At 51.3% G+C, this 25,744-nt stretch overlaps 1 protein-coding gene and 1 long non-coding RNA gene across 8 annotated transcripts in view; one reads left to right on the top strand and one right to left on the bottom strand.

Annotated features, from left to right (window-relative positions):
• Nucleotides 1-7,348: 7,348 nt before the first annotated feature.
• LOC129118586 (uncharacterized) lies at nucleotides 7,349-12,160 on the bottom strand. The gene is made up of 2 exons (XR_008533982.2): nucleotides 10,809-12,160; nucleotides 7,349-7,593 (listed from the first exon to the last, which is right to left on the bottom strand). It is a non-coding gene; the product is annotated as an uncharacterized LOC129118586 (long non-coding RNA).
• Nucleotides 12,161-13,260: 1,100 nt separating this feature from the next.
• The window catches only part of BCL11A (BCL11 transcription factor A), a 74,728-nt gene continuing 62,244 nt past the window's right edge, over nucleotides 13,261-25,744 (top strand). For 5 of the 7 annotated variants that reach the window (XM_077176254.1, XM_054630334.2, XM_077176249.1 and 2 more), the window contains exons 1-2: nucleotides 13,261-13,560; nucleotides 19,216-19,545. In XM_077176254.1, coding sequence (XP_077032369.1) covers nucleotides 13,506-13,560; nucleotides 19,216-19,545 — 385 coding nt within the window. In that variant the 5' untranslated portion in view covers nucleotides 13,261-13,505. Of the gene's footprint in view, nucleotides 13,561-14,649; nucleotides 14,801-19,215; nucleotides 19,546-25,744 lie in introns of those variants that run through there. The other 2 variants (XM_077176251.1, XM_077176250.1) reach the window with 2 other exon arrangements.

Here is a 25,744-nt window from a genome sequence, read left to right as displayed (position 1 = left end):
CCGTGGTTTTCTCAAAACTTGTTAAATTATATGCATGCAGGAATAAGGAAGAGTGGGTTTTATTATTAATTGACACTCATTTTTAGCTGGCATGTGGTGGCAGGTCCTCCAAAGAAAACTGAGGCACAGATTAGAGCTGAAAGTTTTGGAAATGTTCTAAATCTTTGTAGTATTGCAGAGAGGAAGTGTAATATTAAACTGACAAATTGAATATATCTATTTTTTTTCAATGTAATTCACAGTTTCTTCCTATTATTTTTTACTACCCGTGGAGATAAAGCAAAACAAATTCCTCAAAACAGAGAGGAATATATTTCCAGATACCTCTTCCTATTAAGTAATGTATCTCCCTCATACATATGTACTGTCAAATATCCATCCATTCCTTTTCCACACCGCGTCTCCAGCCAGAAGTGTTGGCTATGCAAATATTGCAGAACCGACTCTTAACATATGTGCTGTGTGCCTGGCTACAGCTACACGGGAAACTCTAGGTAATAATTAGAGTCTGCATATATTATCCTGCAATTATAATTTTACATAATCGGTTATGTAATCTCGGGGCTGGTATGCGGTGAGAAACTGAGGTTACGTCAGAATTCTTCGGAAGAAAAATAAAATTATTGATCGTAAGTGCAGGTCCTAGCGAGGAAGGAGGGCAGAGAGGGAGGGATGGTGCGGCACGGAGCATCTCGGCGGTGAGAGCCACGCTGGCTCTGCTGGGAGGGACTCGCCCCCAGGAGCGAGCAGGGGCATCCCGGCGGCTCCGGGGGGGCACCGCGGAAGGCGACGAGAAAACGGAGCAGAAGTGGGAAGGTGACAAAGTGGCGGGCGCTGATTTATTGTAGGAGCCTGTGCTCGTTCCCAGCTCCTGAAACGCTGCCGGAGAGGAGCGGGATGCGGGGCTGGGGCCGCTGCGAGCCGCAGATCGAGCCGAGCCCGTCCGCCCCTTCCCGCGGGGCATCCACCAGCCCTGTCCGAGCCGCTGCCACCGCCCGAAGGGGCCGGGGGCGAGCGGGAAAAGCCCCCGGAAAGAAATAAAATAACCCAGGCACGCAGGGAAAACAACGGAGTGATAATAAATAAACCACAAAGTGAATCAGATGAAATTGCCAGGCGTTCGCTCCCGATAAACAGCAAGCTTTGTAATATCCAGGTGTTGGGGAAAGCTGTTGTCTTATAGTTTATAAATCCCTGCCGGTGGGAGGGAGGGTGAGAATCTTTGGAGGTGAATGAAATATCAAATCACGAGGCTGTATGTAGATTTATGATTGCATAAGAGGCTCGATCATTTCCATATATTGAAATGTGCTGTCCTTTCCACGACTGCCCAGCCCTTGGAGGGAGAGAGACGCTCGATTCCGCCTTGATCAATGCTGACTGTGAAGCAAGGAGGAGGAGAAGGGGGGGACCAGGCTGGCACCAGATGGAGCAGGGTCTAGGGAAAGGTCAAGGTTAGCTCAGGCTGCTATTGAATCGGTTGCAGCCTCACAGATAGATCTCTGCCTCCGAGGCACCCACTGGGGCTTCTCAGAATCAAATCTAATAGAAAAGGCAGTCACAGAATGAAATCGCTTCATCTGAATGCTAAAATTGTTATTAGGCTACATTAGAGAGATACCGGGCACATGATTACCAAAAAAGGAAGCATGCCTAGCAGTTTGCGACTGAAATAAAAGCTGTGAATATGTTGATACCATCGTGGATGTGCAAAGATAATAGATAACAGGAGAGCGGGGCAGGGAGAGACGCGTGTGTGTAACGAACAGATTAACATATTGATGCGGATGGATGTGTCCCTATGAAATTACCGTGCGCGCCGGGGCTGCGCCTGGCCGTGCGCGGGCAGGAACGCGCGCATTCCCGCGTGTCCTGCCGTGGCTGTGCTCCTCAGCACTCCCAGGACATTTGTCCATTGCTTGGGACAGCAGGTATGACAAGTGGGAGCCCGCTCAGAGGAGAGCTTTGGAGGCAGCTCCTTGCAGGACCCACCCTCAGCTCGTGCTGCGGTGTTGCCGTCACTTTGAGTTTTGGTTTTAAGTCCTCCCGCGGGCACAGGGCTCAGACATCGTTCGAGGCCGCTCATTTTCTGGCTCATCTCAGGCAAAACTCCCAGGTGATGTCATTAGGTCCACACACATGTGCAGCCCCCCCCCCCCCCCATCCTGGACACGGGAGCGTGATGTGAGCGCACACATCCGTGTTTGGAGCAGCAGTGGTGCTACCAGTTGGCTTCCAGAGATCAAAGTGGGGCTGTTCCCACTTACCAGCTCCACCACGTTACCAATTCCTTAACCTACAGCACAGCCGTGTCTTAAAGAAGGATTTGGTCTTGTAAAATAAATGCTGGCTACACTAGATTAAACATGATGACTGCACTCTAAGGGTTAATAAATTTAGAATTAACAGATCATCCCAGCTTGATACAGCTACTATAGATGATTTAATATGCAGCCTAAGCAGGTTGACAGTCAGCTCACAGATGCAGATAAGATCAAACAGTCTCTTGATTCAATAGATTGAATGGTTGTACTGAGTGTCTGGAAGGTGAGTGACAGTACGTATATGGCAGGGGTTCTGGTAAAGAAGGGCTTCGATTCCCCACTGCTGTGCACTGCACTGGTTTTCCTTTTCTAGCAGTCAACCTTTTTCAGCAATCAAACCCGGAGTTAACATGAAAAAAAAAATGTCTCAAATATAGTTCAGGAGAGTTATTTGAAGTTTTCAGTAATGAAAAGCTCCACACTTTAATGGTAATCACCATTACTATGGCTAGTCTGCACTTCAGATTCCTTTTTTACGGAGAAGGCCATCGCCACCCATTCCATCCCACAGGGAGTCTCAGCTGTCCACAGGCTCTGTCTGTCTGTCCACATCAGTCTCCTTCCCTGGCAGACCTAAATCCACAGGAAGGAGCTATTTTGGAGGCCAAACAAGGACACCTTGCCCCAGACAGCCGCTGGGACTTAGTGAGTGCAGCCTTATCCTGATTCGCCGTCCAGAGGCTTTGGCTGCAGGAAACCTCGGTGGATGTAGAGTGACAAAGACAATTCCCCCGGAATGGAGCTTCTTTCTCAGCTCTTTTGCTTTTCTGGCTTAAAAGTTAATGTCTGTAGTAAGTCTTCTGTGGTTTATGTTTTCCTTTTTTGCTCTCCTGTCCTATTTAAATGGGAATGTAAAACAGTCCTCACGGAGGCTGGTGAGCAATGGGATGACAGAGTGGTCTCTAACAATTTTATTATTTGATCAAGAGTAAAAGCTCCACCTGAACCATTAGATTTTACAATATGAATATGTTTCCAGGCAATTTTAAAAACGCATATTATGCATTCAATAGACAGTCACAGGTCTGAATTGTGTCTTATTGTATTATATGGGGCCACCACCATACTGATAGGGATATTTGTGCTAGAGTTACTGCACATCTGAATGCTTATAAATTAGCTGTATGGTTTACTTTGGTGGGGTTTTAAAAATACTCCCATGGTTTTGATGAATACCCTGCAGAAGGTTGGTGTGATGAGCAGTGCTGCTTTGAATCTGCCAGCAGAGCAAACCCAGAACCCACCTGAGATCTGTTTCTTTGTGATTTTTAAAAACGGGCTCATGTACTTTTGCAAATGCTTACCTGTGAATTATAGTTTCATTTTAGTTTAGAAACCAGTGGCTCCCTTCCCATCCCTCAAACGCTGAGTTAGAAAAGAGAGGGCCTGGATGTGTGCTTTGGATACAGATCCGCACGGGACCCTCCACAGATTTGCTGAGCAGGTCTGCCATGCCACTCAGGGCTGAGCCAGTCTTTTTCCTACTCCATGCCTGGGAGCACCTCTCAGGTGAGCCCATAGAGGCACGAAAATCATCTTCTAACTCCAGACAGGCGACATCAAACTGCGGAGGAACAGCACTCAGACACCCCTTGCAGAAGAAATGCCCAAGCAGAAGAGCCCTCAGGGGCACACTGAGGGAGCCGTGTGGGGCTGGGAGGGCTGGGGGAAACCGTGGGGCTGGGGGAGCCGTGGGGCTGGGGGAGCCGTGGGGCTGGCGAAGCCGTGGGGCTGGGGGAGCCGTGGGGCTGGGGAAGCCGTGGGGCTGGGGAAGCCGTGGGGCTGGGGGAGCCGTGGGGCTGGGGAAGCCGTGGGGCTCGGGGAGCGCTGTCCCTGCTCCGAGGGCCCCGGCGGGGCCCGGGCCTGGAGCGGCCGCCGCGCCCCCCGGGTGCCCCCGCGGCGGCGGAGGCGCTTCCCGAGGCGGAACCAGCGGAACCAGTGATCTGGCAGCAATCTGCATATTGATGGTGCCTCCTGCCGCTCTCCCTGATTGCTTCTCAGGAAGGAAAGGTAACAGGAAAATACTGAACCCCCTCTCCAAAGTGGCGGAGAACGTGCACGGGGGCTTTGATGGAAGAGTAAAGCCTGGTAAAGCCCATGGCGGGGAATTTGTTTGCCAAACTGATTTTTGTCTTAGGATTTGAAAGCAGTTGTGTGTTTCTTTTCTGGTTTTTTAAGTTCTGAGGCTGAAAATGTGAGGTCCGTGCTAGAGAAGAGCACTGATCACTTCAGGGAAAAGTAATTAGCCTCGTCATGTTCGCTGAATGCGTAAGTCTAAGGAGGAGGCAATCCTTGGAGATTGGGAAAGGCATTGAACAGACACTTTAAAAGTACAGTGCCGTGGTACAGGTATTTTTTAGTTCCTCTCATAAGCAATGTACAGATGTGCAGTGTGGCATTGAATGTAGGAGCTAATAGAGAATAGTTTCACTTTTATTGGCTCTGAGCGCAGTGGCTGCCTAGGACACACTATTGTGAGGCACTTGCCTGGGACACACTATTGTGAGGCACTTGCCTGGGACACACATTTTGTGAGGCGTTTTTGGCCTTCCTCGTGGGAATGGCCATGGCTGTGGCCCTAAGTGTTCAGATCCCTTCGTTTCTGGGGAGCACCAAGCAGGGTGCCAGGAGCTCATCTCAGCCCCGTGCTGAAGGGCTGCCCAGCACTGTTCAGCAGGAGATGGCAGTGGATCCCATCTACTCTGTCCCAGTGCTCCAGCCACACCTCGACCAAGCTTCTCCCTACAGACTGGTGCTCTCTATGGCCTGGCTTTACCCCGTGGATATCTATAGCACCCAAACATCTGAGGGAGGTGTGTGTCAGCACAGACAGTGCATGGAGCTCTCTCTCCATGTGTTTACATCTACTTGTCTCTCTCTCTCCAGGCTCTCAGATGCTGTGAAACTAAATAGGATAGGGCAAATTACAGTCTAAATTGTGAATACATTAATTTCAGTATGGTAATATCAAACATTGTACTTATTTCTGATTTCTGTATTTAATTTCCCCTGCTTTTTTAAATGCTGGGGAATAGTTGCTCAGTGAACAATAGCATTAGTACAATAACTCCCCCCAACCCCAGCATTCATACTTAATGCACATCAGCTTTCTATGTAATGCCATACAATATACTTGCACGTTATTTTAATTGAGTGAAATCTTATTCACACTGGTGGGAGAAGGCATTCTTTTCACTGCAGCCAGGATTCACACTGCACTGACAGAATGATGTGTGCTGACAATAACAAATGGTGGCAAAACTATCCAAACTGCTCAAAGAAGTGGGCTCTTATCACAGGTTATTCACCACCACTCCTGCTCCCCCTCAGTGCTGTGTCTTTCTGTGCAGCTTTGGGCTATATAATAATTTATTCTTCTGACTACAGAGAGTTGCATTAAAATATTATTGTAAGCATTTTAACAATTAAGCTGATATTTTGTGTAGAATAAATATGGTAAAGGAGAAAACCCACAGTAAAGCTGTCCTTATTTTTAAGCACAGAGAAAGGACTCTGCTCTCTCAACTATTAATTATTTTTCATCTAGAAAAGATCCTCACACAAACTATGTCATGTTCTGCAAAGCAGGCGCATTTCTTCTTGGCTGGAGCTAAAAGCTAAACCTAAATGTCACCTGAAAAAGTCATATAAAATGAATATAGAGAATGATGATTGTGTATGTTAAATTTCAGTTCGATGCATTCTATGTGACTAAAAGTTGAAGCTCTAAAAAGCAATGTGAGTTATTTACAGAAGATGTTAAGGCACCAATCTAACAGCATGCTTGAGTACATGCTTACTTTAAGCATGTAAGTACAGCTGATGCGCCCAAAGATAAATATGTGCTTAAGAATTTTGCAGTACCCAAGGCCAAGTAGATTCCTCTGGCAGGGGCTATATCAAGCAGAGTCAGAGGAGGAAAATCCATTTTTATTGCACTGTCCTTTCTACTGTCCCTCACACCAAGTGTGCTAGGAAGGAGGGACTGTGTTCAGCAGCAGATAAGTAAACAACTAAATCTTTCTTCATCTCGTGTAGCAAAATTAATTTCTCAATAGAAATAATTTCTTTTTGCTTGCTGATGTCGAGTTTCTCAGATTACCGGGTTATTTTTTGTTATTCTACTTTTGAAAATTGATTTGAGGTATAGCTGGATTTATTTTTCAAGACGAAATGTTTGCCTTTCCCTGCTGCCACACGCAGAGTAGGGCTTTCCAGATTTCCTCATCGGGACAGTTTGATCCCCTTGGATCTAATCTTGCTCAGAAGTGCACTTACCAGCTCAAGTCAGAACAGGAATTTAAGAAGCTTTTTGTGTCAATGACCTGCCTTCCTACTGCTCATGGGCTTGGACACAGTCACCTTGCTTGGGATCTCAGCAGTGTCTCAAAAGGACCAGCTTGTGCCATCATGGGTTCCTGAGAGGCAACACAGGTGGGGGGATTTGGATGTGTGGGACATCTTGCCCAGGAGCCCCTGGCTTCTCACAGAGCTCTGTTTTGGAATGGCTCCCACAGGACCCAGCCCTGCAGTGTGAGTGCCCCAGGCTGCAGCCAAGCTTGGTCAAAACCCTTCCTGAAACAGATGGAGATGCTGCTCTTGAGGAGTTCAGGTGTCCCTGCTCCTTAGACTGTGTGAGGAGGGAGGCATGGAAACTCTGGGATCCAGCTCTGTGACAGCAATCCACTCACAGCTCCTGGCTCTTCTTTCTGGCCCTGGGCTGGGCTTTGTTTGCTGTAGGGTCAAGGAAAATCTCGAGTCTGCATCTAAACTAAACATGCACTCTTTGTCTTAGTGTGATTTGAGGTGATAAAACCTGACTTTTGCAAGTTTAAAGCTAGGGAAAAGTAGGGAGCATTTATCAGCAAAATCCTTTGTAACACAAACCAATATTTAAATTCAGGCTCGATATTCAAAGCTGAATGGCTCATCCCTTTTTAAGTGATGCCAGCACACTGGTAGGACTCATTTTCACACATTTCTGGGGGAAAGATAAAGCCCAGGAAGATTAAAAGATTCCAAGAAACTGTTAGCAAAGATATTTATTTATGTTCTCTTTATCTTACACATTTAGGACCCTCTTTGGAGATAACTAAGGTGTCATTTCTTGTTCCTGGCCTCTTCTCAGTGTGTAGGAACAGGCAGGTGGGTCAGGGTGGCTGGTGTGCCCTGTGAAATCCTTAGGGTAGCTGTAGATTTACCTGGAGTATCCATGCATATTCCATTGAGTAGGGAGCTTCAGAAGAGCTAGAAGTACCAAATTCATACCCTAGATGTCAGTAAAAGAAAAAAACATTAAAACCCATTAAAAATCATTTTATGAAAGTCTGTGAATCAAGCAATGGGTTAGCCAATTATTCATAAGATAATTCCCTATATGGACTGACTGTTGGAGTCCCAAGTTTCAGCTCAATCAAATTTACACAGCCCAAGTTATAACCTCTTCAAGATGGGGATTGTAACAGGAGCACTGACAGACCAGAAGTACTGTGCCTCTTCAGTAACAAAAGCTCAGCTACCTCACTCGTGCTGGGGCTGCTGGGGCTGCAATAATTAAGACTGTATGGATTTGTATTATAGGTCAGGTTCTGGGATGTTTTAAATGCACATAGTTTAAATCACGTTGGCCTGAAATGTAGCATAGAAACGCTCAGGGGCAGGTCACGTGTTTACTTATAAAAAGACATAAATATTAAACCTACAATATGACAACTGAGTAAGTAGTGCAAACTAAAGCCCGTTTGGCTGAAATCAAACATTTTATTAAAAATGAGATTTTTTAGTAATGCCTTCCTCTGCCTGCCCACACACAAGCAAAACTCTTTGTGTGCTTCACGGGAGGGTTTTTGCCACTTCAAAGTCTGTTCCCTGAGCACTTGGTGCCATTTATTTCACAGTGATCCCCAGAAAGCACAGTCAAGGTTCAGGGCTCCTTCGTGCTAGGTGCTGTGCAAGCAGAGGCAGGCTGAAATCCCAGGCCTCGCTGAACAACCCATTGAAGAAAGTCTCCCCAAGTTGAGGGTTTTACTCCAGGTCCTGCCTAGGGCGAGGCGATAACGAAATCTTTCTGTCACCTGGCGCTCAGATGTCTGTGATCCTGCACGGACTCGCTGCTCTGTGTGCTGTGCCTGCTAGTAAGAGCTTGCAAAATCAGAGTTTATTTTGAGCCTTTATTAAAAAAGGGGAGAGGGGGGAAAAAAAAAAAAAAGAAAAAGGAGAAAAGGCAAAGCAGCGCACCCAAGTTTCTCCTGCGGGAATACCAATGCACGTACTATTTCTAGAACGTGCAAGTACTCTGCTCATTCACGGGAGTCAGCCTGGTGTGATAAGAGTTCCACCCACGGTGCCTCCGCCCGACGGAGGCTATCGAGGCGGTGTGGGAAAGCACCCGTGCGATCTGCCTGCCGTTACATAACGCAGCCCGGCGCCGGGAACTGCCAGAGCTCTGGAATTTGTGTTTGGTCCTAATGTTCTGTGGTGTTGGCAAGTGAGATTCCTGCTCTGAGTGAGTGACAGCTGGAGCTTCGAAGCAGGAACATTTGCCCACCAAAGTTGCTGAAGTCACCCACTGCCAAGTCTGTCGCTGAAGCAGCAGATAGGCAGGGACAGCAGTGCGTGGCATGAACGGTGCCACGCTCCTTTGCACCTTCAGCTCCCAGCCCCGGGTGCCTGCCTGTGAGATGGAGGAAGGCCACACTTCTCAATGTTGGTTTTATGTCCCTTCCTACAGCAACCTCTAAGACTCTCCGGTGCTTGGATGTAGGGAGGACCATGCTGTTTATCAGGCAGAGAGCTGTGTATGAGGAAAGGGACAGATATATTTTGGCAGATTTAAATCTTAGACTGGTTCTTACGGCATCAATGTTCTCACCTGGGCACCCTGTCCTGCTGCTGCAGGTTCCTGTCATTGCTGTGGGACAGGGATGGGTGCCCACCTCTGTTCTCAGCTGCTCCAGGGCATGAGCTGGTGTCTCAGGGCTCTGGTTCGCGTGGGACAGCCTGGGGCGGGATGGGCACTCAGCTAATGCGACAGACCCTTCTGGAAGGTTAGCTTCCCCTTGGAGGCAGCCTGAAACCCACCATGGCTCTGATTTCAGCGTGTACCTCAGAACTTGCTGAGGTGTAGGGCCACATTTCCCCCAGCTGACTTTGCTCTGGGGCTAGGAGTCCGTAGGCAAGGAGCAGCTGATAACATGGCCAGGGTGACAGCAGCTCCAAACGCTGCTGCAGCAGCACGACTGCGAGGCATGCCCTGCAGCTTGGACAAAGGGCTGTGCAGGGGCAGGAGGGGACACAGGTTTGTGTCAGTGCACAGAACATGATCTCTGGGTCGTCTACTGTGCTGGCCTGGGTTTGTTTTCTCCTGCCCTTCCAATCTGCCCGGGTTTCTAGGTGTTAGCAGCCAGCACTTGGGCATTTCTCTCTGTGTTCACCGGCCACTTGCGGTGGGTTTGTCAGCACAACCCAGCCAGGGAAGAGCGTGCAGGAGGTGCAGACAGGGCTGGAGATGCTCGGCGTGTCACGGAGGTGCTGGGGGGTGGCAGCAGAGACGCGGGAGGTGCAGCCCGTGGGGGTGCATCGCCCTTGCTGCGCAGCTCTCCCGCGGCGCTCCCAGCGCCGGCTGTGCCCTCTGGCCCTGTCTCTGCCCCCGGGGCTGACCCCGCTGCCTTCACCAGCCTCTCCGGCAGTGCCGGGGCCATCCGAGCCCCCTTCCCGCGGGTGTCCGAGCCCAGGGCGCTGGCGGGGCTGCCGTGTCTGGGGGGATGCTCAGCCCGCATCCCTCCCCGCAGCGCCCGGCTCAGGCTGTAGCAAACTCCCTGGCAAGAGCTGTTTGTTGACCACATTCACGTTCAGAGCCCTGAAGCTAAAAGCACTTTACACCATAAAATAAAAGCACTGTCTTTTTTTCTAAAAGGTTACGTCTGGAGGCCACGCTGCTCATACTTCATACAGAAAACTACTGAAAGGGCTATGAAATCCTCTATGATTTACACTCCCTCTCAGTGCATTAGGATATAGATCTACTCGACTCTAAAAATACTGTGGAGTTTCTAACCGACGTGAATATATGTGCATTATTTCAGAAAGTCTGTTAGAAAACTTGTCAACACATTATAAAGCATAAACCAGGACTTGGCCATTAAATACAGAGATCAGAGACAAAATGTATACGGCAGGAAGTACCGAGAAAAGTCCCTCCATTCAAAAAAAAGTCTATTAGCTAAAAGTTTACACACAATATACACCAAAAGGTTTAGAGCGAGACCGTGGACCGCAATTACAAGGCATAAATGGAATCAGTAGGGGCTTTACAGTCCCCAGCGCAGTTAACTGGGCTGCCAGAAAATAATTTTAATATTGTCATAATTTATTACCCACCGAAAGCCACATCAAGGATTGTAAATACAGTCACTTTGTGTCCACGACTGCTCGTTAAACAGCCTCGTTCCCTTCCCCTAAAAATACAATGAAATAAAAACCCACCTGCATTATTAATCTGCGGTCATGCCGTGTTAAAAATGTCTTCTCACTCCTTTTCTTTCTTGAGATTTGTTATCTCCCTCCAATCACATGACAATGCGAAGCGCTGTGGGGTGGGGTGGGGGGGTACAGGAACGAGGGGGAGCCAGCACTTTTGCGATCAAATGCTAATATTAATAATTATCCAGCCAGGATGAAATATTATTTTTAAGGCAGCGAGTTTCCATTTAAATCGAGGCATTTTTACGGTGCTGGAATTAAGGGCATGCTGATGGTAAGAACATCCTCGCTGCCATTCATGAAAGCATCTGTAAAATTAGCTCCTGACTGTAGGTTTTGAGATGCGATCTGGGAAGTCACCTCTGGAATCTCAAACACGGCACGATAATGAAACAGATTTAGTTGTCACCAAGTGCTTAATTTGCTATGATTTTTAGAAAAGAAAATCAATGAACGATGCCTGTGATTGGGAATAAGCACAGGTAGGTGTTCTGATGCAGGTTGGCTTTAGAGAGCGTAATGAATTGTAATTCAGAGGAGTGTTAACTGCGAACCGCAGAACCTTTCAGGGGTAATAAAGTCATTACTTTTTACATTGCAGCCACCTTCAAAAGCTTTATACGTGCCATTAGATATAAATCAAGCCCCATATATATATCTGCATCTCCGGTTCAGACACACTCGCCCGTGTGCACGCCTGGCAGGGACATGTGCACGCCTGGCACCGCCAGCCCTGCGAGCGGCGTGAGCCCAGAGCCGCCGCTGGTGTCACCTGCGCTGGCTCCCTGCGCCGCGTCCCGCGCCCGCTCCCGCAGCCTCCGCGGGGCGCATCCCCGTGCCGCCGGAGAAAGGAGGGGAGCGGGGGCCGGGGGGGCCGAGCGGCGGCGGGCGGAGCCGGGGGGCGGCTGGCGGGAAGCTGAAACCATCGCACGGCGGAGCGGCTCGGCCCCGGCCCCCGGCAGCTCCGCCAACAGGTCCCCGCCGAGCCCCGGCCCCGCCGCCCCCTCGCTGCCCCGGGCGGCCGCGGCTCTGCCCTAAGGCCGAGTCTCCCTTAGGGCGGCGGGCAGCTCCTCGTTCCCCCTGGGCTCCGCTCGGGCTGTCCGCCGCCGTCCCGGGCACGCTTAGCCCCTCGCACTCCCTTCGCAGCCGCACTTTGCTCCGCACACCCGCTCGCCTCCAGAGCTTATTTCTACCGCAACCTGATCCCTCCCGGCGCCGGCAGCGTCCGCCTCGCTCCGGGTCCTTTCGGCGAAGTTGCAGCCGCTGCCGCCGCCGCATCCTCCCAACTCCAGCCACTTCTCGGTGCCTGCTGCCGCCTCGCCTCCCCCCCTCTCCCGCCCTCCCCCGTTGCCAGCCCGCTGCCCGCGCCGCCCCGCCGCCGGCAGCCCCGCGTTTCGCTTTCGTTCAGAGCCCGTGGCTGCGGGTAGGGCTCGGAGCGCCGCCGGGGCACGGAGGGGGGCTCCGGGGCTGGCGGGCGCGGGCAAAGCCGCCAGGTCCCGCCGCCCTCCGCTCCCGGCTCCTGCGGCTTCTCCTCCCCTGCCCGCCGCTTCCTCGCCCGCCAAACTCCGCTCGCCGCTCCCCCGCCCGCCCCGGGGCAAGGGCCGCCTCTCGCCGCCGAAGTTTCCCGCGGCCCGGCCCGAGCCCCCGCCGCCCCCCGGCTCCCTGAGGGGCCGCCGCCGCCGCCGTCCCCCGGGGACGGGCCGCAGCTCCCGGGAGGAGGGGACTCGGCGGCTTCGAGGAGGATGGGGGGGGGGCGAGCGGGGAAGCCGGGAGCCGGATGCACCCCCCCCGCTTGCTTTTTGGGTGGTCTCCGGTCCTACCTGGCTTCCCCCAGCTCCCCCACCTCCTCGGCACAGCCCGCGGCCAGCCTGCCCCGCAGCCCTCTCTGCCCGGCTCTGGCTTCACCGATGTGTTTGCTTTTCCAGCGGGGGTGTGCGTGCGAGAGCTGCCGCTGCCTGCCTGCCTGCTCGCTCGCTTTCTCCCGCTCCTTTTCCTCCCTTCTCTCTCCCCGTGTGCGTGTTCAATTTCCCCCCCTCGCCCCTCTCCGGGGTCCCCTCTTGCACCCGCTCCTCGGCGGCCACTCGCGGCTCCGGCCGCCGCCCCCTCCGCCCCCGGCCCCCCGGCTCCATTCGGCAGCGTGCGCCGGGCGGCCGGTGCGCCCCCCCCGCCGCGCCCCCTCCCCTCTCCCCCCTGCGATCACTGTCCATTGGCTTGTCCTGCTCTCTTTTTCATGTCCAGCCCCTGATGAGTGTCCATTGGTGTTGCCTTCGCCTTCCCTCCTCCCCTCTCCCCGGCTTGCCCTGCCCATGTTTTGTATGTCTCTGTCCATCCAGGCTCCTGACGTTCAAGTTCGCAGGGACGTCACGTCCGCACTTGAACTTGCAGCTCAGGGGGGCTTTTGCCATTTTTTTCATCTCTCTCTCTCCTTCTCTCTCTCCCTCTCTCTCTCTCCCTCTCCCTCTCTCTCTTTTTTTTCCTTGCACAAAAAAAAAAAAAAAAAAAAAAAAAAAAAAAAAAAAAAAGCCATGACTGCTATCCCACAATTCATCTTCCCTGCGCCATCTTTGTATTATTTCTAATTTATTTTGGATGTCAAAAGACATTGATGAAGATATTTTCTCTGGAGTCTCCTTCCTCTCTAACCCGTCTCTCCCGATGTGAACCGAGCGACTCACAAGCCACCGAAGCCACCAACCCACCATGTCGCGCCGCAAGCAAGGCAAACCCCAGCACTTAAGCAAACGGGAATTTTCACGTAAGTAACCCGGAGAGCAATTTATTTAATTTCCCCTTCACGGATTTAATTTTTAATTCGAGCGAGAGCAGGGAAAAAAAAAAAAATTAAAAGTGAGAGGGAGTGAGCGAGTCGGGGAAAAAATGAACTCAGCGCCGGCTCGGGATTCTCGGCATTCCGGGTAATTTCTCCCTCTCTAATTTAATCACCTTGATGACTTTTCTTCTCTTTCTGCCCGTGCCCCTCGCCCTCCGGCGCGCACTCCGCTGCCCCGCTCCGCGCTCGCCTCTCGCCTCCCGCTCTCCGCGCTCTTTGGCGGCAAGAGCGGCAGCTCTCGCCCGGCACCGGGAGAGGCGCGGGCGAGGTGCAGGGCTGCCGGGGGCACAGCCGGCCGAAAGTGGGAAGAAATTCCTGCGGGAACGGCGGGCTGCACGCCGGACACCGCGGCGGCCGGGAGGGCGGGATGTGCGGGCGAGCGGAGCGCGGAGAAAGTCCGGCGGCCGGAGCCCCCCGGGCTGCCGGCGGGCTCGCCCCCTCGCCCCGCGGCGCCCTCCCGGGGGGGCCACAGCCGAGCCCAGCGGGGCCGCCTCCCTTTTGTTTCCGCCGCGGGGCGCGGGGTGGCCGTCCCGCCGCTCCCCGCCGCCCCGGGCCGGCGCCGTGCGGGGCTCCGCCGCCCCGACCTCGCCCCGCGCCCGCCCCGCCGCCGCTCCGGCTGGGGCTGGGGCGGGGGACGGCACCGGGCGGCGAGGGAGCCGAGCCGAGCCGCGCCGCGCCGGCTGGGATTCCCTCCTCGCCCTCGCCTCGCGTTCTCCCGCTCGCTTACTATTTTTTGGAAGATTTTCAAAAAAAAAAAAAAAAAGTGGAAGTGGATTTTGATTGGGAAAAATCTCGTGTCTGAATGTTTACAAGCACCGCGTGTGCGGGGAGCCTCCTGCCAACAAACACAGGCGAGAGCGAGCCCGGGCTGAGCACACACGCGCGCTCACACACACACGCACACACACACGCACACACACACACACACACACTCGCACCCTCACACCCGCGAACGGCCCTTTCTCGCCGCCGCATTTCAACCCCAAACCAAATCCGCTCTCCCCGGGAGAGAAAAAACAAACCCCGAGCCCCACCACACCGTTCGCAACAAAAACTCTCCGGCTCCCTCCGTCCCTCCCTCCAGCCGCCACCACACACACCAGGGCTAGATGCAAGATAAGCGGGAGCGCTCTTTGCACAACAAAAGGCAACTCGAGCTGGAAAGGTTTGGGGCGAGGGGGGTGGGAAGGAAGGGAGAAAAAAAAAAATCCTCTTTTCCTCGGGGTGAGCCTGGGGGAAGGGGAAATGCTGCATGCTTTTCCTCACTCCTTTCCCCCACTTTTCTTTATTTCTTCCTTTCTCTCTCTCCCATTACTCCCGGCGGGTTTTGTTCTCTCCCAGGGATGGCAGAAAACCCAGGGCCGTTTCTTCCTGCCAGCCATCCCCGGCTCCCTCGGCCCTTCGCAAAGCCCCCCAAACTTTCCGCCGTGATTTCTCTTCCCCCACGGCCGCCCAGACATTGCGGCCAGGTTCGCACATGGAGCGAAGGAAGCGGCGCTGGCTCTTTGCAGGCGGCCGCTCCGCCGCGGGCAGGGCCGGCCGGGGGCTCTGCCTGCCCAAAGTTTGCCCTAAAACCCGGGGTGTGTCGGGGGCTCAGCCCCTCCCCCCGCCGTCTCTTTCCCCCGATACTTTTCGGGGAGCCTTTTTTTTTTTAATTTTTTTTGTTTTCATTGCCTGGCTAGGGATGGGGTGCAGCATCACTGGCATATGGGGATGGGCCCCCCCGGAAATGGGGGGTGCACGGGGATGCTTTCCCCGGGCGGCCCTGGAAGTGAGGTGCGGGGAGCAGGGATCGCGGCGGGAGCGGAGCAGGGGATGGGGGGCTCCGGCTCGGCCCCGGGGCAGCGGCGGCGGGCGGGATCCCCGCGGCTGCTCCCGGCCGAGCAGCCCGGGCCGGCGCGGAGCGCGCCCACGTGCGGGGCGGGAGCGGCGGCCGGGCCGGGCCCGGGGGTCCCTGCGGCCAGAGCCGCCTCGGCCGTGGGGAGGGGGCGTGGGTGGGCCGGGAGCCGGGGGGGAAAGGGAGGCCGGGCCGGGGGAGCGGCGCGCCGGGGATGCGGCGGCGGGGCCGGGGCCGGGGCGGCGGAGGCGGCGGGCGGGATCCGTGCCCGCTTCGGTCGCTAGGAGGCACAGCGAGATCAAACAACCGGGCAGCCCCGCGAACTTGAACCTGGCCGGCTCCTCCGCTGCCGCCCGGCCGGCGGGAGGGGGAGGGCGCCCAGCTCCCTCCCCTCCACCCCCCCCACGCCCCCCTCCCTCTTCTTCTTTGTTCTTAATTTTGCGCGGAGTTTGCTTGCTCCGGGAGGCAGCGGGGGATGCTCGCCTTCCCCCCCCCCGGGTTTCCCCTCCCTCCCCATAACGTGTTGGCGGTTCCCATTGTACCCCCAAGTCTCCCTTTCCTCGCACCGCACGATCCGAAGACACAAACTTGGGATTAAAGAACCCTTCTCCATCCTTCCCACGGTACGGTGCGGAAAAATGCCCCCGCAGCGCATCCCGCATTGCCCCGCGGGCATTTCTCCTCACCGTACTGTGGCACCCCCCTCCCCGCCCCATCACCCCCAGTACCTCCTTTATCCCGGCACTCCAAAATCCATCCCTCTTTTGCCGGTGCGGTTGTTTTGGTGGCTGGGAACAGGGGGAAAAAGGGGGGAGTAGGAGGGCGAAGGGGGAAAGCTGAAAAGACATGTTGGTGGAAGGGCAATTTGCATGAAAAATAAGAGACGGATGATTAGGGACCCAGGCAGGGAATTTTGATTGCCCCAGAATTAAAAGATGCATCCTGCAAATCGGAGGCAAGACCAGGTGAAATGAATTCTGGTGTTTTCTTTGTACTCCCGGTATTTTATATTATGTTCTAAAAGTAGCAGTAATAATAAAAAACATATTTTTTTGCTGGCTCTGCCTCCATCAGGAGCCAAATGTTTTGCAGCTAACACAGTGCCAGCCGTATTTCATACATTAGTATATAATTCTTGTTAATTAGCAATAATTTACGTTAAGAGCATAGAAAATGTTGAGGTTACAGGTTTTATATCTGTACATTTGATCATCTTGTTATTTTCAAGAACTTTGCCTCCTATAAAATTAATTAGGTGAAATGTGGAGGTGTAATCAGCAACCTCTGAATTACCACTTCATTTCCTGGTTTTGATTGTAAATCAGCCCAGTCCGTACAGACTTTTAGCAAAGTCTATTTTTGTTCGGTGCCACTTTTAACTGTCTGGTGTCGAAGCAGCGGGTTACCTTCCCCTGCTAAATAATAGTGACAGCGTCAGAAAGGAATCAGGCCGCGGGAAAACATTATAATTGAGTAATGATTATGCAGAGCTCCTCGCTAAGCCAGTTGCGAGGGGAGCACGGGTGGTTTTGTGTCTCTTTGCTGCGGAGGGTCGGTGAGCTCGAAGTTAGGTTCGCAAAAATACCTTTGTCTGCGGCGAGCAGCAGCGAGCTGCCGGTGGGATTAGTCCTGCAATAATTTACTCCCTGGGTCCGAACGCCAGGAACGGCTTGGGGAGGAAAAACGCCGTGCCCGGCAATCCCGCAGAAACACCCTGCTCCTTCCCGTGGCGGCTTCCCGAGGAGCAGCGTGAGACGCACGTTGTGCCTCCTCTCCTGCCGGTCTGCAAGTTTAGGAGAAAGCCCCAGCGATTAAGACATTGTTTTTATTAATACGAATGTAACCTTCATATTCCTGTGGTTGACCTTACGTTAAATTAGAAGTAGTACTAGAGGCAAGAAATGATGGACTGGATCCCTGTGTCCTAGTTGGAGCTGAGGTACGGCGAGGTAGTGTGCTCTTTCAATATTATTTTACGCAGCACAACTGGGAGCTACTCCAGATCTTCCTCCTCAATATTCAGCCTAGGTAGGGTTGAAATAAATTTAACCTGAGTTCACTGGATTTTTGCACTTTATCAAAATCAGTTCCAATATTGTGCAGTCAAATTAAAATCTATTTTTTGATTCTCTGTGGCTTTAAGTTCATTAAATGTGAAATTGGCAGCCAGCTAAAGAAGGTCAGGCTGATTAACTGTTTAGGAGTTGTATTCTGTCTCTCTTGTGTTACCTGGCAGTGTTTTGAGGTGGGTTGTATTTGTAGTACCCTCTCCTCCTGCTCGCTGCTGTTAGCGTGCGTGTTGTGTTGCGCAGACAGAGGAACACCAACACGCTGCTCGTATTTATTTTTTTTCCCCCCCTCGTGAAAGGCGATGGCGGTGGAGACTGCACAGAGATTGCCAAGGTATTTTTCTGCAAATGTAACGTAAAAAAAAAAAAAAAGAGAGCCAACAGAAAAGAGAGCCGAGTCTGCCTCGTTAAAGCATCCACTGACGATTCTGTGAGCAGAAATAGCCTCATAATGAAGCTTTTTGGAGCTCATTCAGAAAATTTGTCAACTTTGACAACATTAGGCAAGGTATTTTGAGTTTAAAGAAGGCGCTTCTCACTGTTGGGAGGAAATGTGGCAGTTGCTTGGCCAAGCTGATTTTTAGATGCTGAAGGCCATGGGTGCTAACATGTTCAAGATAATTTAGGTATTCCCTTATTTCAGGATTAAAAAACGCTAAATGACTGATCGCCTTATTTCCTTAAGCACTAAAAAATACCCCATCCAGCTAATATCTCTGAGTGGGCTTGGTGGTGAATTTGCTGTTTATTTGGATCCCGAGGAGTAGCTCAGAAGTGAACGGTGCCTCCCCCCACCCCGCAGGCATTTCTGCTGCACTTGCTTTTTATCATTTCAGTTTTCTGCCATAGATACTTATTTATTTATTTCCCTCATACCCTCCCCCTTCCCCCACTGCCCCCCCACTTGGTGTATAACTACTGCCTTTAGGATTTTTTTAAATTGGAAGCCGCAAACGGGCCGATGGGGACAGTGACACAAATCCATGCATTTACGTCTGCACGTGTGTTCTGAGGGCTGGATGTGCCCTGCGTGTCGGTGCCTGGTGTGCGTGTGCCCATGCAGGCTGGCTCTCCCCCTTTTCTTTTACACACACGCACGCGTTCCCTGCACGGCCTGTACAGGGAGTGTGCAGTCTCTGTGTGTGTTGAAACACCTTCTGTCTACACTGTATTTCTGAATTTTAGAAACTGGGTCTTGTCTGGCTGGTGGAAGATACACACCCATGCGTGTGAGAGTGTGTGCAGTGCTTTTAGCCTTGAATTCATGTACATAAATAATACATCCAGCAATAAAACACCACATTCCCTTCTTGTCGTAGTACCACAAGAGTTTCCCAGTGTGTTCTTTCAGCCTATCCATTTAATTTTAGCACCGAATCGTTCAAGGAGTCAGAAATGTGCCCTCGTGTAGGAGCACAGAGACAGTTGCGGTGCTCTCCCTCTGAGTTCTGCGTGCTAGGGCTGCTCCTGCAGGATCTCTTCCCTGTAACTGTTGAATCCCTGTCCCCGGTGCCGTGCTGACAGCCGTGTTGCATGGCTTTGGCTGGGGGGAGCGGGCGGACTCCAGAGCGGGGTGTAATATTCATGAAGAGGGGGCTCGGCGCGTTCCTCCCCCCGCGCCTGCTGCCTTTCCCGGGAGCTCTAACCATTCTCCTTTTGTTTCTCAAACTGCAGCCGAACCTCTTGAAGCCATTCTCACTGATGATGAACCTGAACATGGCACATTGGGAGCTCCGGAAGGGGACCACGACCTCCTCACTTGTGGCCAGTGTCAGATGAACTTTCCGTTGGGGGACATTCTTATTTTTATTGAGCACAAACGGAAACAATGCAATGGCAGTCTCTGCCTAGAGAAGGCTGTGGATAAGCCACCTTCACCCTCACCAAGTGAGCTGAAAAAAGCGTCCAATCCCGTGGAGGTTGGCATCCAGGTTACGCCAGAGGATGACGATTGTTTATCAACGTCATCTAGAGGAATTTGCCCTAAACAGGAACATATAGCAGGTAAATTAAAGCAAGGAGAAGTGTTTGCGAGTTTATTTCCGTGTCAGTCGCACCGTAGCGTGTTGGCAGTGGCGCGCTGCGGTGTCTGTGTGTCCTGTGGGGGCTGGGCTGTCCGTGCCCTCCCTGCCCGGGTTAGCGGTGTTTGCCGGTGCCCGCACGGCCGCGGGAGCAACAGGCACGTGCCAGCCGGTGTTCCTGGCCGCATTGTTCGAGGCCACTCTGGTGATTTGCCTGCATTGTAGGCACTGTCTCCCGGTGTCTGCCTGCCGGAGCGCTGCGGGAGGAGGGTTCCGAGGCTGCCGTGAGGAGCTTTTTGAGTCTTGGGCAAAGTCAGGGGTGAAAGAGTTAACCGAGCATCCGCCAGCCTTGGTTCCATATTGGCTGTCAGCGTATGGACTGTAATTAAACACAGCCCCATGGCAAAGTGACACCACCGACCTTGACTTTAAGATGCCATTTTCGACTGGCCAGGCCAGAGTAGAGAGGGCAGTTGCTGAAGCGCACAGACATGCTTATTCGAAAAGTTTAAGGGCATGTTGGAAATTTCAAAAGGTTGGTTTGACAGGAAAGGCTGCTCTCTGCAGCCTGCCTCCTCAGCCAAATGATAAATGCTTCACTATGCTCTCTCTTGTCTCTGATGTGGTTTTGACAGATGTATCTTGATTTTGTTTGCGGTTTACACAACCACATGTCAGCCGTACAAATGTCCAAGGCAGAGTTCTGTTTTGTGCAGCAAACAATATGAAATGTAATTTAAAAAAAGAAAAAAGGGTAAATAATTCCATTTCATAGCATATTTTTTTTTCTTTTTATAAAATCAGAAAACCATTGGCCATGCAGATATTTTCACAAATGAGGTTAAAAAAATAAAAGTGTACCATGTAAAAGAAAATCCCAGAGCCCTGGGAGCGTAACAAGGCACGCTCTGCTTTTAAAACCCTACTAGTAAACAAAAGTACTGCCCATTTGCAGTGAGGGTTTCACATCACTTCAAACCACGCCAACGCTGCCAGTCGAAAAAGGCGAGACCGCAGCCTATCAACCCCAGTGAGTGCCTGAACCAGCTGCAAACTCCCCCTCCAGTGATGTTTGGGATGTGGCACTGCCTGTACCTCTCTTCGGGGAGCCCACAGGACCGCTTGGGGTTGTCGGAGGCGCAGTACATCATCACATGATGTGCTGGAGCTTGTCTTGGGCTCGCTTTGGCCACAAAGTTAAACCATAATAGGGCAGTAGGCGCTGGGAGGTTCAGCGGGATCCTCCCGCAGCCTTCCCTGGCCTCCAAGACGGCCGCCAAACTGTGCTGGAGAGCTGCAGCTCTGGAGGTTTTGTGGTGGCAGCAGATCCTATCGGTGCATGGCTGTCTGTCTGCGCACGTGTCTGTGCGCCGAGCCATGTGTGTGCACACGCAGACGTCATGTGAACAAATGTGTGCTCTTTCTGCAGAGTAATCAGTCTTTCCCTGAAACGTGAATATCTCTACATGTAAGAGGAAACAGGCTCAGCTACTGCTAAGCTATATTTTGAATGAGACTTAACTCCCCTCCAGTAATTCCCCATATTGCACTTCCCAGACACGGATATTAAAGGTGAGGTTTCTTTCCCAGAGTGGTAGAGGGCAGTGCCCATTTCCATGTGCTGCCTGCGATCTGACGGAAAGCCAACAGAAGTGTAGGGTGTGATTAATGAAGCAGGAGCCTGGCGGAAGGGATTTGTAGTCTTCCAAGCTCTGGAGCCATACTAAATCACCAAATATGGAGGAGCGCTGGTATGATGTAACGCTGTATTTACGTACGGCGCCGCTCCGCTCAAAAGACAAAACACAGTATCTGTCAAGCAAGAATTAAACATGCTGTCGTCCTGTGGTCCCAGCTCGGTCCCTGGGCTGGAGGGATGGCCATGCTGAGGAGTTCTGCCCGAGGGGAACCTCCTCTGCTGAGGGTTTGCTCTGGCACTCACTTGGTGTGGGAGGCTCAGCGAGCCAAGTGTGGCTTTGGCGTGGCGCAGGTGACGCGAAGCGAGGAGGATTTGGGCTGGCGCGCCGTTACGGGGCTGTTAATTCAGAAAGGGCTGTGGTTTCACCTGGCTGTAAATGCTTTTCTGAGCAGAGGCAGTGGCTGAGGAGGGGGCACAGTGGCAGGGCCTGATCCTGCTCGCTTGTACATGTAGGTGGGCTTGACTGGGAGCAGGCTTGGCACCATGCGGGAGGGTCCACAGAGCAAGCCGTGAGTGTGTCCTGAGTAGGGATGGAGTTGTGGTTGTCAGGACTCTTCTGCCCCAAGGTTTCTGGCTGTGGTGCTCAGCCATGCCTATATAGATGGGAGGTGCAAGATCACAGCACCTCCCTGGCTGGGCTGGCGCTGGGCAATGCTGGGGTCCCTTGGTTCTCTTCCTGTTGGTTGGAAATGCAGCCTGGCTTTGGGAAAGGGAGAGGGTGCAGCAGGAGTTATGGGGTCTTGCACTGTTCCTCCCCTTCTTGTTTTCATCTCCCTTTTCAGTTGGAGTTCAGATCTCTTGTGTCACAAAGAAGTGTGGTGATAGCTGGAGTGACCCATTGCTCGTAGCCAGTAGTTTGAGGAGTCCAGCAGTAAAATTTCCAGTGAAGGTCTTGGAGCCTGAACTGTGAAGTTCAGTTTTCAGGAAGACCCCTGTGAAGAACCTCAAAGTCTTCCAATTCAGCTATTTATATCTGATTTCTGTGCAAGAATGCAAAATGCAACATTGGAGTGTGTAATTAAGGAAAAAAAAAAAGATAGAGGCTGCCTTTGGAAAAATATACAGAAGTTGGGGAAGTGATTCTTTCTGCTAAGAGACCAAAAAATACGTATTTTGTAGCAATATGAAAATGTTCCCAATTAGTTTTGAGGATGGAAGAAGTGTTCCAGGTTAGGCCTGGATACAGAGGTGCTGTGGGTGAGCTCTGGGTGCAGTTTTTTCCCTGCCTGCAGTTTCCTGGTCAGTATGTCGGGGTGTTACAGTAAAAGAATCGTGAGTAATGGTTAAAAATGTACGGAACAGCAAGGAGGCAGCGTCTCATTCAAATGCAGGGAGAAATGTCTGTTTTAACTGTCCTTAAGCTGCTCTTTATCTTGCCATTTTCCAGCGACAGGGCTGAGGACAGGAGCTTATATGTGCGTGTGGAACCTGTGCAGCAGCTGTGGGATCCATACAGGTGCAGGCATGTGTCCATACCTGGCTCTTCCATGTGGGTGTCTGCCTCTGCACGGCTCTGCCTTGCTATAAAATTTTGAGTGATGCTGATCCAGCGCCGGAGCTGAAATGCCATAAATTTAACTGAAAATTAATAGGATATGTTGTGTGGGTCCAACGAGGCAGCTTTCATCAATATGTATGTCAAAGCCTCACCACCAGATACCGGCAGCCCGTGATTTGCAGTGAGGGCGACGGCAGGGCTTTAGTTATCCGCTCTCGTATTTTACAATAGGGGGAAATATTAACTGAAGTATCTGGAGATCAGTGAATGTAAAATCGCTGCTCACTTATTGAAAAGGCTGAGGAAATATTTATCGCCCGCCCGTGTCAGGTTTTGGTGGTTTGTTTGTTGGATGTGTGAATCTGAGGGAATTAATGAAAGGTTGGGGCTGGGGTGAAGGAGGATCTTAAATGTTACTTGGATGCAGTTGGGGGAACACTTTGGAGTGCTGCTGTGAATTCCCCTGTATGATGCCGAGCGTGGATGCGTGGATGCTCTATTTACTGTACAAAGAGGGGAGGAGGAGGGGAGGTCATTTTTTCTGCTCGAATCCTATATTCTCAAGCTGCTTGTGACATTCAAATTAAACACGTGGGAAAATAATGTAAGAAATCCCTCTGTCTGCTGCAGTCGGGGGAAGGTGAACGTCATTTGGTACTAAATTTGAGACTGAGTATTGTTTGATTATTACAGTTCTTGGGAAGTAATGTCTTTAAGCAGAATCTTTTTGGGGCTGTTGTTAGTAGTTGCCATTATAACTCTGTGGGTTGTGATTGTCGATTCCTTGTTTTGTTTTGTTCTGGAGACAAAAAAATACTGCTGTCTGCACTGAACAGTTAGCATTGCATCTGGACAATAAGATGAAAGCTTAAAAATAGAGGGGGGGGGGAGGAAGGAATATGGGAAGATTTTGAAGTCAAATTCTATCTGCTTTCCCCATACAAAGAAAGAGAGAGAGCAGGCTGGGTAAAATATTGCAGACAGGAAAAAATAGTGAGGGTGCTACCCAAAGGCTCCCGCTCCCGAGATTTGGAGCGCTGCGTACAAGCTGTATTTGTAAATAAGACAGAGAAAGGTTGTGAACCGGCAGCTTGGCTGTTTTGTCAAAGTACAATGTCAGAGAAACTCTTTCTAAGACAAATTGTAAATAGAAGTGTCACGATGATTGCATGATTGAGCTCTAGAAGTGTCTTGCAATTGTTGGCATTGTCAGAAGACTTTTGAAAGCTTAATTAAAGGCGGTGGCCTGTGCGGCTGTGAAATTTACTTCTGGGGGGGGGGGGAATGTAAAAAATGTAGGGGATCAAAAAGTTGCTGTAATGCTGCTCGTGCAGGGATACAGAGAAGAGTCAATAGTTTCCCTGCTTTCCCCATTGCCTTTTATAAATAACGTTTTTTGAAGAAGCAAGCACGTGACACCAATATCATCCTTTGTACGAGGTAAAGATTGTGTTAGTTTTCCTATTCCCTGCTGTTCCAGACAGTTAATGTAAAAATGGGTCTTTATTGGAAACACAAATATGAGTTCACTCAAAGCACAGAAGCAGGGTAGAAAGTTTTCCTCTGCCTTCCAGGGGAGCATCACAGTGTTGTGGTGCCCTGAATATTTCTGCTGGGCTTTTTTGTTTCCTGCAAACCAGATCTGAGAGGATGAGAAACATATTTTGTGTTCCTTCTCCTATTGCATGAGACACTGAATTGTGGAGCTGTCCATGAGCAGAGGCATCACTGTATCCAAAATGCTGGTGGTTCAAGAGGCAGCTTGGCACACGTTAAGCTCCATACAGATCTTGAAAGGTGCACGTTGGCATCACGTGCCCAAAGCTTTGGAAATCACGCGCGTAATAAACGCAAGGCTCTGCGCCGACAGTCCCAGCAACAAATGCTGGGCCACGGAAACTGAGGCAGGGAGTAAATTAAACACCTTCTAATTAGCCCAATGGGAGAAGTGAAGTCTTCTCCAAACATTCCCATAATTTGGTAATGCCTCTTTTAAAGAGGAGGAGGCCTATTAGCATCGCCCCGTTTTGTATATGCAACCCTCAGCCCACGAGCTCGCTCCTGCTTCATTCAAATAATAAAAACGATTAAAGAGGCTTGTGAGGCACAGTCAGGCAACAGGAGCCTCCAGTTGTTTGCCTGCATGCATCCTCATTTGGACAAAATTTTTTTTTGGACAAAATTCCCTTCAGGCTTCGGTCTGTTTTTATATCCACTAGTACCAGCTTTGTGCAGTAAAAGGCATTTAGCATCAAGCTGGACATGGCCTGGCACAGTGCCACTTGTGTTTTGTTGTGTTTTTTTTTTTTTAGCTAATCGCTGAGGATCTCTCGTTACCTTTCTGCTTGTTGTGATTTTGTTCGGGTCATGATGCTGCCAGGGATGTCGTGAGTCCAAGGAAGGTGTCTTGTCCCAGTGGCAGGCATTTGAACGCAGCTTCCATCTGGGAGCGCTTGGTTTTATGTGTCAGCTACTGGGGTACTGCACAAGTCCATAAAACAAATCAGGTCCGTGTATTTCAGTGTATTAAGTCTTACATATTTGTATGTTCATGCTAGTAGCATGGTCCTAAAATTAACTATTGGGGTGGATTTTTGTTTTGTTTTTCCCTTGGGCTAATGAACATAATTTTGTCTCTCTGTGTACATAGACAGCAGCTCCAGCCTGACGCCTGGTGACGTCGGGCATAGCAGGTTTGGGCCCATGTAGGTAGTACATGGATTGCTGTGATTTATGGCATACTTTTAAGAACAACAGGCACATTAATGGACCCACAAACCACCCAAGCAGTTGGGATGATCTGATAATGAAGTTCCATGAAACACAGTTCGCTCTGGAGGGGCCCCTATCTTGGGTGTGCTTTGCTCCGCCAGATGTGGATCAAACTCTTGCAGGAACTGGACTGGTGGCTGTGGACCCCTATGGATGAGCAGACCAAGTGCTGACATTATTCAAACCTTCCCGTGTTGATGCCAAACGCATTTT

This window comes from Agelaius phoeniceus, chromosome 3 (genome assembly GCF_051311805.1).
Source record: "Agelaius phoeniceus isolate bAgePho1 chromosome 3, bAgePho1.hap1, whole genome shotgun sequence".
Classification (NCBI taxonomy): domain Eukaryota; kingdom Metazoa; phylum Chordata; class Aves; order Passeriformes; family Icteridae; genus Agelaius; species Agelaius phoeniceus.
This window is presented reverse-complemented; position numbering and strand designations above follow the sequence as displayed.